At 41.7% G+C, this 12,118-nt stretch overlaps 1 protein-coding gene across 1 annotated transcript; it reads left to right on the top strand.

Moving 5' to 3' along the window:
* Positions 1–7,627: 7,627 nt before the first annotated feature.
* Positions 7,628–10,974, top strand: LOC130707402 (UDP-N-acetylglucosamine--peptide N-acetylglucosaminyltransferase 110 kDa subunit-like). The gene has a single exon (XM_057541708.1). The coding sequence runs from the start codon at positions 7,795–7,797 to the stop codon at positions 10,933–10,935; it is 3,141 nt and encodes a 1,046-aa protein (XP_057397691.1). The 5' UTR covers positions 7,628–7,794; the 3' UTR covers positions 10,936–10,974.
* Positions 10,975–12,118: the final 1,144 nt, after the last annotated feature.

Genomic DNA, 12,118 nt, shown 5'->3' on the forward strand with positions numbered 1-12,118 from the left:
GATCTTTATGTGTAAGGAATTCAGTCTCCAAACAAATCAAAGGTGGGCTAAAATCAACTAAACCCAGTACTGGCTTTCCAATGTCCATTTGTTGAGTTCTTAACAGTATTTTATTCTTAGTGAGTTTGGGAGTGGGCTCCAAGGGTATGAAAAGAAGCTTTAGGAAAACATACCCCTCAGTAAATTGGGACCTCCCCCCCCCTTAGAAGGAAGTGCGGATTGCTGGGCGAGAAGAGCATTGTTACCCGACAGTGCTAGCTATGGGATGGTTAGGTCCCGTGCAGATTATCTCTATTTGTTGAATATAAGTGTAACAATCCCTGGAAGTTCTATATATGTTAATGTTGGTGATGACCTCTTTACTATGTTGACCTACTTAGAAGAAGACAACACTGAAAGCGCAATTTGGTGGCATGGGAAATACCTTTGTTCTCAGTAACCCGTGTCTTGGCTGTTTGTGGAACAAGATTCCACCGTTAGCTAATCTGAAGTAGAACTATGACACTTACTTCTTGGTTCATATATGGTAATGGACTATACTTTAGGTTCCATTAAAACTTGGACTCATTGGCTACCTCTGATGAATATGTAGCCCCATGTGAAGAGAGAATGGGATAACTAACGGTCCTACAGAGCTACCAAAACCTCCCTCTTCTAGTTTCATCCAGGTTTGCCAGGGGATGCATCCAAGCCCCAACCAAATCTAAGAGGCAGTCCAGGCTGTCAGTATCAGAAATGAGGTCACGGCTGAGAGAGAACACTAAACAGATCTGCACTGATGTTCATCTTCAGCTGATTAAACTCTCTTGTAGGTGGATTCTTTAGAGCAGCAACAAAAAGAGCCTTGCCTGAATTTTTGTCCCTGGCAGATGCTTACAGTAAAACTCCTTACTGCTTGTGACAGGCTACGTGCACCTTTGCACTAGGTGTTCCCTCTGCCTGAGCAGTTCCTACCCCAGTTACCCACATGGCTTGCTCCCTCATTTCCTCCAGGGCTTCACTCAGATGTCATCACCTTCACAATGAAAGCTTTTCTGAAAACTCTTTTTTAAAATTGCAAGCACCCCCTAGATGTTCCCTACTCTCTTCCTTTTTTTTTCCCCCAGAGCACACATCACCACCCACCTATTTTATATTTTCATTATTTTTTGTTCTGTCCGCCATGAGATCCAAATTCCTTTAAATACTTAAAAGGTCTGGCCTGCTCTGGCTTCTGCCTCCTTCTCCAACCTTACCTCCCTCTATTCTCCCCCTCACCCTTTAAGTTCCAGCCACAGTGGCCTCCTTTCACTTCCCCCGAAACACCACTGCAGGGTCTGCACACAGGTGTATCCTCAGCCTAAAACACTCCTTCCACAGCCCCAATCCTCAGTTGCCCTGAGTGGCTCCCCCCATTCTTCAGATCTCAGTTTAAATGCCTTGTCTTCAGAGTATCCTTTCTGAGTCCTTGCCTATCACTAATAACCTATAAGAACGTATCATTAGGTCAGTTTGTTGCATCTGTAGTGCTCATTATACGGTGTAAATACACATTTGTTTACCTGTTTATGTAAGCCTTCGCCACTAGATTATAAAGTCTCTCAAGGCATAGATTATAAAGTCTCTCAAGGCAGGGACCTTGTCTCTTCTGTTGACTACTTGGTCACTGAACACCTAGGAGTGCCTGGAATATAGCAGGTGCCCGAGAATTATTTGTTAAAACTTTATTGGTTACTGATAGCTTCCTAGTTCCTGATGCTAATCCCTGTACAGCCCTATTATACTTTCTGTGAGAGAGTTTCTTTGGTCTTATATTACCCTCCCCCTTGCTGTTTCAATCATTTGAATAGGTTTCTGTTCTTATAGTTAAATGATGACTAATTGATCAAGTTTTTAAAAGGATGCGGTGATCAGCAATGTCAAAAGCTGTTAGATGGGGAAGAAGGTTAAGGGCTAAGCAAAGTCATTGGATCTCATCACTTGGAAATCTTCACACCAAGAGTGTCCATAAAATGTGGCTCTGTGGAAGCCAGGGTACAGTTGGGTTGATGAGAAGGGTGAGAAGATGAATGCAAGTAATGTAGAATTCTCTTTTTGAGAAATTTGACAGTAAACATAAGGCATGAAGTAAAATGGGATCTTGGGGTTCATCGGAGTCCAAGAAAGTATATGTTGCTTTAGTTTAAAAAGAATAGGGAAGAAACGTCTACTGATATGCCAATAGAAGCCAAAAGAGAAAAAAATGAAGTTGGAATGAGGAAGACTAATAGACTTAGTTTCCATGAGGCAGTAGAGGATTTGATCAAGAGCACAAGTTTGACAAAATGGGACAGTGTTTCCCCCTCCATTTACAGGAAGAAGGGACGTTAAGAGAGTGAAGGTCAAGATAACATTTATGTAGAGCAAAGGAAGTTGAGCATGGCCATTTGAGGAGGTAGCAATGTCATCTACAACTGGTTGTCAAGGGGAATCTCTGGAAAGACTTTTCCAGACCACACCTCCATCCCTTTACTCCATGACCTCCCCACCCAAGATGGTAGACGCTCTCCACTGCAACTGCCGCAGACACTCACTGCTGCTGAGGGCCACAGTGGTTGGTGGGAATGTGCCTTCTTTCTTAGGTGGGGTGGAACAGAAAAAAAGCCTGCGATCACTGAGGAGAGGGGTAGTCAGAAGGGAATATTGGGGTTTGAAGAGCTCTGACATCATGAGGAATACGACAAGGACATAGAATTGTTTTCCAAACATATATCTCATCAGGCATTCCTGGGGCCCTTCTAAAAATACAGATTTCAGCCTCATTCCCTAGAGAGTCTAATTCAGCAGGTCTGGGAGCAGGAGGGGTAGGATTGTACAATTTTTAACAAGTTCCCCAGGTGATGTTTATGATTTGGCCAATTTGGGAAACAGTGGATTAGAAATGATTAAAAGTTCACTAAGTTTAATTGCAGGCCCCACATATGTTCTCAGTGTTTAGCCAAATACAAAGATTTGTGGATAACTGACGTCAATTCGTGGAAATTACCCAAAGAAAACAGTTTTCAGTGGATTGGTATCTAATTCTGTGGTTCCAAATAATCTGCAGCGATATTTAAAATGTAAGACTAGTTTATGGATATTTCTTTATAGAGAATTTCATTGAGGAAAAGGTAAATGGAATGGACCAGCTAACAGTTATTATTCATAATATAATAACAAAGTCAGATGTTTGAAAGCCTGTTCTGCTTCTAGTTTGCTTACCTGCCAAATTAATAAGCTAAACATAATAAAAATCTAAGAATGTAACTTGATCTTACCCATTCCTAACATTCTTAGAGGAGATCTTTAGCCTGATAGCACTAGAGCTTCTGAGAGCAGATTCAGATCCATTTAAAATATTTTTTCCATTCCTTCCCAGAAAGAGTTATTTGTATTGATATACAACAGTTGGGCCCCAGACCACTTACTGGGACCACAGGGCCTCACTAATTTGTACCAGTTTTCCTCTATTCTAGTTGGTCCTGACCATCAGGTATAAATTAGTGCTAAATCAATATTAGCTGATACTTCCCCAGCTGTGGGAAGTATGGAAACCCTATCACATGAGCAAACACAGCCCTTCTTGGCTACATTTAAAATAAGGTGGTTATTATTACACTGTATGGGGAAAAGGCTTTTTTTTTTTTTTTAAAGAAATCTCATGCCACCTTAATTTGCATTAACTTGATAGACTGATATCAATAGTCGGAATCTATTTTCAATTGTTATAGTTTCCCTACCACCGTTCACACTTCCTTCATTCTTTCAGTGAGGCTTCTTCTGCCTTCCTATTTCTTCCCACCTCCAGCCATGCCATATACCCCACACCATTTTTCCTTTCTAGTACTACTTACTCATCGGGTTGAGTAGAGAAGCCAAAGGTGACTGAGTTTACATACCTGCTTTAATTGCTCACCTTGGGTGGAGCAGTGTCTTAAATAAACTTCACTTTTGCCACAGCACCATTACTCAGTAAGGTATTTATACAAGTGTCACTTAATCCCATGAAAATAATAAACAAGGCACTTAAACTTGTTATTGAGAAAGAAGCTTTAGGCTTTAGCTGCCCACTCTCCTTACTCAAGGGCCAATCTCACCTCACTTATTCTTAGAAAACTTTTCAGCAGTTTTCTTTAAAGAAAATCAGGCAGAGCAAAGTACTGTGAGTCAGGTTTAAGCTACCCTTACCTTTGAAAGAAAGGGTTCCTTTGTTAATTATCAATCACAAGGAATCTTGTCATTTCTCCCAATATTTACAAGTCATAGCTACTCAAAGCGGAGCTATGCATTCAATGCATTCCAAAATAGTGAAAGCATATATGTTCAGTATTTAACCATAGATGAAAACAGAAACAAATATTTAGCATTCCAAAGAAATGGTGCAACTCTACATGATTTTTTATTTTCTATATCCTGAATTGTATAGAAATTTCATAGTAGTTTTAAAGCACTTTCATAAATATGACCTTTTTGCTTGTGATCATTCTGTGAGGTAGTTATACTATTTCCATTTTTCAGATGGGAAAATTGAGGCTTGAAGCCTTGGCCAGGGTCACAGCACATGAGAGATTCAGAGCTGGGAATCAGCTCTCCTGACTCCAGGCCCAGTGTTTTTCCCTCTATAAAAATTGCCTTTATAGCAGGAGAGTCAGGGATATGTTCACTCAGTAATAGAGAAGTATGGATCTTTTCCACCCCTAGTCATTGAAGGACCTATGAGCTAATAGTGTATGTGAGAGAGGACACTTCCTGCCTGAAAGATTGATGACTTACATTCAGAGCAACCTGGTGTTGCACTCTGATAGGAGAAGGACCTGTCTAAAACGTCCTAATTGCTTCAAACATCCAGAGTTCCCAATAGGAAGACAGGGTGTGGTAATTATATATCTTGCTTTTGGCTTATCTTCTCCATATCCTCACCCTCACAGATGTCTTTCAAACATTGGTAATTACAGCTTTCAGAGCCAAAGCCTACAAACTCATAATCCACACAGATGACATACTAAAATCTACTCAAATATGTAAGGCTGAAGAAACTTTCAGTGCTACTGGACTCACAGTAAAAAAAAACTGCTTAGAAAAGAGGTAGCCTTTATTTCTATGTCACTACTGCCTAGATGTGTAATGGTTTCTTGTTGATCTGTGAGGGTGCATATTAACTCATTTGCCTCTAAATGTAATCAGTAACTTAAGAATAAAGTACACATGCAGATGACAAGACCATATGATTAAAAGCAAATAGTCTGACATTGGAAAACGGATCCAAATTAATGAAACGAACTTGAAACAATGAAGGAACGGCTTCTAAGCAAGAGGAAGAATCAGTATCAAGAAATAAATGCAGCACAGGAAAGCAGTTGTCCTTGTCATGCCGGCCTATAAATGGAACCTGAGTATTAACATCATAATCTCTAAAGAATTCAGCAAGTTCTTGCTATAGTGGCAATGAGATAATATATAAAGTATGGTGGAATTTCCCACCATCTGTATCACTGGCGAGCCCAATGGTAATTGGAATGGTTAAATGTCCCACAGTTTTTAAGGGAAATCGTTTTAGGAGGAGTCACATTTCTAGATGAAGACACATTAACCCAATGATTTCAAAGAATATGGCTTGGGTCTGGTATCACATTTCAAGACCAAGAATTAGCACCTCAGTTACTTACTAAGTGAAAGATACTCCAATGATAACTGATAAGAAAACGGCTCAGAAATATGAGTGGGATTTTAAACAACTAAATTTGTTTTTCTCCCACTCTGATTGAATCCAGAAGTATTTATTTAGGGGAGCAAAAAATCCAGATGACTTGGAAGCAAATGTTTCTGTTCGTTGAAGAATAAGGATGTCTTCTGCCAAATGCAGCCATTTCCAAACGCAATGAAGGACTATGGCTCATATTTCAATCCTGCCCCTTCCTAGCTCGGCCCTCATTCTCTGACCATCTTCTCCGAATTCCCTTGCAGGATTCCCTTCAGGACCATTGCTAATTCATGCCTTCTGGAATCCACCTTCCTCATAGCTATTGAGGCTGTTCCCACCTTTTCAGAAAAAAGTTTGCCCTGGGTGATATACATAAATCTTTGCTCAGCCTCAACCAGCTTGCTTTCTAGCTAACAGGTTTATCTGTGGCCCCAGGGGGCAGGATAGTGTGAGAGAGGGGGCTCAAAAGACCATTACCTTTCAGTACACAGCTAGGTAAACTAATTCCACCAAAGATCACAGGTTTCTATATTTCCTTGAATATGCTTTTTTTTTTAAAACGTCATCAAAATTTCACGTTTTAAATATATTTTTTAAAGGAATTCCTTTTATTTTTTTTATTATTTATTTATTTATTTTTGGCTGTGTTGGGTCTTCGTTTCTGTGCAAGGGCTTTCTCTGGTTGCAGCAAGCAGGGGCTCAGTAGTTGTGGCTCACGGGCCTAGTTGCTCCGCAGCATGTGGGATCTTCCCAGACCAGGGCTCGAACCTGTGTCCCCTGCATTAGCAGGCAGATTGTCAACCACTGCGCCACCAGGGAAGTCCCTAACCTCCTCCTTTAAGCCTAGGCAGTAAAAGCTCCCTGAGATGCTGGACTACTGTCCTCTGTTGTTTTCCCCAAACCCTTTGCAAATGATCTCTTGACTACAGTCTCCTTAATTACGGTACATTTGAGTGTGCCACCTTTCTCTTTCAGGGATTCTGACTTATACTGATAGGTAAGAAATGCCTGGGGGAGAGTTAAATTTGAGTCACCTGAGTAGAGGTGGTAATTGGAGCCGTGGGTATAAATGTGAATATCTTGGGAGACAGTGTAGAGAAGGAATGGGCCCTGAGGAACTCAAACATGTAATGGCTTTCAGAGGAGGATAATCTTGCAAAGGAATTGAAGTAGCAACCAAAGTGAGGTGAAAAATCAGGGCAGTGTGTGTCATAGAAGTCAAAGGAAGCAAAGGGAAGAAAAAGAGTGTTGGTAGTCAAGATTATCAGTTGGTCCTGCAAAGTCATTGGATTTAGTGACTTATACCATCGTGAATCTGTTACATATTTTCTGTGCTCCCTCTGAATAATGATTTAAATTGTTTTACATTAACTTATCTATAATTTATCTTAGGTAAATACAGTCAAATTTGTTTTAGAACGTATTTTAAGGTAAAAAATTAACTACCCTTCCTTAAGCATTATTCCAACATTATTTATTTTATACTTTCTCTATTACCATTATTTCCTCCAACATTCACTGTTTCTAAAAATATAAAGAGACGTTTGAGCACTTTCTACTAGATGTTTAAGAGCTTTCTATTTGACTGTATCATAGTGGTTCAATGGTTGTCGCTTTAGCATTCATTTTAAAATTGATCCATTACAACAAGTCTAACCTCTTAATTTTAATTTTCAGAATTCTATTATCAATAGCCCCATTTATTCTTCCAGATAAACTCTCTATATTTTTTAACATCTTTATTAGAGTATAATTGCTTTACTATGGTGTGTTAGTTTCTGCTTTCTAACAAAGTGAATCAGTTATACATATACATATGTCCCCACATCTCTTCCCTCTTGCATCTCCAGATAAACTTTAGAACCATTTTATCAATTAAAAAAGACTTCATTGTGATTTTTTCAAGACCGTGAGAGATAGATGGCCAACCAGAGTTCCTAAGGTTCAGTGTATGTAACTGTTGCCGCCGCTTAAGCCTGCCAAAGCAGTGGTACGGCTGCTGCCCTTGTATTTGCTACCTCTAGAAACATTCTTGCCAGTAGTGGCAGCAGCGGGACTCAATTACCCTCTTTTCGCACTCCCTCCAGAAGCTCCAGATGGCGTCTTCCGTGGGCAACGTGGCCAACAGCACAGACGCAACGAAACGTATGCTTTCCTTGCAAGGGTTAGCAGAGTTGACACATCGAGCCTATCAGGCGGGAGATTTTGAGGCAGCTGAGAGACACTGCATGCAGCTCTGGAGACAAGAGCCAGACAATACTGGTGTCCTTTTATTACTTTCATCTATACACTTCCGGTGTCGAAGGCTGGACGGATCTGCCCACTTTAGTACTCTGGCAATTAAAAAGAACCCTCTTCTGGCAGAAGCCTATTCGAATTTGGGGAATGTGTACAAGGAAAGCGGGCAGTTGCAGGAAGCCATCGAGCATTACCGGCATGCGTTGCGTCTCAAACCAGATTTCATCGATGGTTATATTAACCTGGCAGCCGCTTTGGTAGCAGCAGGCGACATGGAAGGGGCAGTACAAGCTTACGCCTCTGCTCTTCAGTACAATCCTGATCTGTACTGTGTTTGCAGTGACCTGGGGAACCTGCTCAAAGCCCTGGGTCGCTTGGAAGAAGCCAAGGCATGTTATTTGAAAGCAATTGAGACGCAACCGAACTTTGCAGTAGCTTGGAGTAATCTTGGCTGTGTTTTCAATGCACAAGGGGAGATTTGGCTTGCAATTCATCACTTTGAAAAGGCTGTCACCCATGACCCCAATTTTCTGGATGCTTATATCAATTTAGGAAATGTCTTCAAGGAGGCACGGATTTTTGAACGAGCTGTGGCAGCTTACCTTCGTGCCCTAAGCTTGAGTCCAAATCATGCAGGGGTACATGGCAACCTGGCTTGTGTATACTATGAGCAAGGCCTGATAGACCTGGCAATAGACACCTACAGGCGAGCTATTGAATTGCAACCAAATTTCCCGGACGCTTACTGCAACCTAGCCAACGCTCTCAAAGAGAAGGGCAGTGTTGCCGAAGCAGAAGATTGTTATAATACAGCTCTCTGGCTGTGTCCCACCCATGCAGACTCTCTGAATAACCTAGCCAATATGAAACGAGAACAGGGAAACATTGAAGAGGCAGTTCGCTTGTATGGTAAAGCATTAGAAGTCTTCCCAGAGTTTGCTGCTGCCCATTCAAATTTAGCAAGTGTATTGCAGCAGCAGGGAAAAGTGCAGGAAGCTCTGATGCATTATAAGGAGGCTATTCGAATCAGTCCTACCTTTGCTGAGGCCTACTGTAATATGGGAAACACTCTAACGGGGATGCAGGATGTTCAGGGAGCCTTGCACTGTTATACTCGTGCCATTCAGATTAACCCTGCATTTGCGGATGCCCACAACAATCTGGCTTCCATTCACAAGGATTCAGGGAACATTCCAGAAGCAATTGCTTCTTATCGCACTGCTCTGAAGCTTCAACCTGACTTTCCTGACGCTTATTGTAATCTGGCTCATTGCCTGCAGACTGTCTGTGACTGGACAGACTATGATGAGCGCATGAAGAGGTTGGTCAGCGTTGTGGCTGACCAGTTAGAGAAGAACAGGTTGCCTTCCGTGCAGCCTCATCACAGCATGTTATATCCTCTTTCTCACGGCGTCAGGAAGGCTATTGCCGAGAGGCATGGGCACCTCTGCCTGGATAACATCAGTGTCCTTCACAAACCACCGTATGAACATCCAAAGGACTTGAAGCTCAGTGATGGTCGACTGCGTGTAGGATACGTGAGTTCTGACTTTGGGAACCATCCTACTTCTCATCTTATGCAGTCTATTCCAGGCATGCACAATCGTGATAAATTTGAGGTATTCTGTTATGCCCTGAGCCCAGATGATGGCACAAACTTCCGAGCGAAGGTGATGGCAGAAGCCGATCATTTCGTTGATCTTTCTCAGATTCCATGCGATGGAAAAGCAGCTGATCGCATCCATCAAGATGGTATACACATCCTCGTAAATCTGAATGGTTATACCAGGGGTGCTCGAAATGAACTCTTTGCTCTCAGGCCGGCTCCTATTCAGGCAATGTGGCTGGGGTACCCTGGGACTAGTGGCGCGCTTTTCATGGATTATATCATCACTGATCAGGAAACTTCACCTGCTGAAGTTGCTGAGCAGTATTCTGAGAAACTGGCTTATATGCCCCACACTTTCTTTATTGGTGATCATGCTAATATGTTCCCTCACCTGAAGGAAAAAGCAGTCATCGATTTGAAGTCCAATGGGCACATTTATGACAATCGAATTGTGCTGAATGGCATCGACCTCAAAGCATTTCTTGATAGTCTACCAGATGTGAAAATTGTCAAGATGAAATGTCCTGATGGAGGAGACAAAGCAGACAGCAGTAACAGAGCTCTTAATATGCCTGTCATTCCTATGAATACGATTGCAGAAGCAGTTATTGAAATGATTAACAGAGGACAAATTCAGATAACAATTAACGGATTCCGTATTAGCAATGGACTGGCAACTACCCAGATCAACAATAAGGCTGCCACTGGAGAGGAGGTTCCCCGTACCATTATTGTAACCACACGTTCTCAGTACGGGTTACCGGAAGATGCCATTGTGTACTGTAACTTTAATCAGTTATATAAAATTGACCCATCTACTTTGCAGATGTGGGCAAATATTCTGAAGCGTGTTCCCAATAGCGTACTGTGGCTGTTGCGTTTCCCAGCAGTAGGAGAACCTAATATTCAACAGTACGCGCAAAATATGGGCCTCCCCCAGAACCGTATCATTTTTTCACCTGTTGCTCCTAAAGAGGAACATGTTCGGAGAGGCCAGCTGGCTGATGTCTGCTTGGACACTCCACTCTGTAATGGACACACCACAGGGATGGATGTCCTTTGGTCGGGGACACCCATGGTGACTATGCCAGGAGAGACTCTTGCTTCCCGAGTTGCAGCTTCCCAGCTCACTTGTTTAGGCTGTCTTGAGCTTATTGCTAAAAATAGACAAGAGTATGAAGACATAGCTGTGAAACTGGGAACTGATCTAGAATACCTGAAGAGAATTCGTGGCAAGGTCTGGAAGCAGAGAATATCTAGCCCTCTGTTCAACACCAAACAATACACAATGGAACTAGAGCGCCTCTATCTACAGATGTGGGAGCATTATGCAGCTGGCAACAAACCTGATCACATGATGAAGCCTGTTGAAGTCACTGAGTCGGCCTAAATAATGACTGTGTGCACAGGAGAATTACCCCTGTACCTGAGCCTCAACCTTCCGGGGGAAAGGGAACTAGATACGTTACTTTGTACTTACCTTTGTAGCAATATCATGTTGCAGATGGGTGACAGACAGTGATAACAAATAGCACAGCCAGACTTGCTTCCTGCATGATCATGACAGGGAGAGACACAAGAGATGGGAGACTGCTGTTTCACAAGGAGTCTCCATAGAATTTTGCAGCAGCCAGGTGTTGCCTAAGTCTGGAAGGTCTGATCTCCCTTGGTCTTCCATGGGATGGGTGGTTAGTGTGGAGGGGAGATAGAGATTGCCCAGTCTTCTGAATTAAGTTTTTCTTTATATTTGGGGTATTGGAGCAATTAAAAATGTTTGCTTGCAGGTATTTTTATTCATGTGAAGTGTATATGATTCTCTTGAGATAAGGTTTTAAGCTAAAATATTCCTTGTTTTAGTTTCTGAACTCTACAGATAAATGGGGACTTTGCTGGTGTAGTCTTTTTATAGGTTTAATAAACCACTTGAGCCTATATCAGTCATTTTAGTGTCTGACATGTTTGGAACTATCAGTGCTTTGTTGGTTTATGGCTTAAATTCTCTTTCTGGTCCGTTTCCTTCTTCCCTTCCCCCCACTTTAAAAATTTTCCTGTAACTTGGCTAACAAAAATCCAAGTCTGATTCAAAACCTCCCAGAGTGTTTCTCTTAACCGCATCATCGGGTGCCAAATGAAGATTCTTAGGAGTGATTATTAATTATGAAGGGCACAGTTGTGGTACTGTCACTGATGATAATAATAATGGATTTTTGGCCTAGAGTTTTGACCTTCTTCACCAGTGTTTTACCGTTGACTGCCGCCCCTCTATGCTGCTTCCAAAAGTGATAGTGTGTGATAAGATTTTTACTTTCACTTCTAAAGTTTGTTTTCTTTTTAAAGTGAGTCCTGTTCTTCCTTTTTCTTTCACCAGAAATGAAATCCCAGGTAAGTACAAGTACTCAAATATTTGATCAGTAAGTCACAGTATATCTCCAGTATATTAAATAACTTTCATCAAAAAACATGTTATAGGTAAAAAGCTCTGGAGGACCTGCTATGTATATGATTATTATGTTTCAGACCTTCTAGGGTGTTATATATAATAACTTGTCTTCTGGACGTGGTCTTGAAGTCTT

This window comes from Balaenoptera acutorostrata, chromosome 2 (genome assembly GCF_949987535.1).
Source record: "Balaenoptera acutorostrata chromosome 2, mBalAcu1.1, whole genome shotgun sequence".
Lineage (NCBI taxonomy): Eukaryota > Metazoa > Chordata > Mammalia > Artiodactyla > Balaenopteridae > Balaenoptera > Balaenoptera acutorostrata.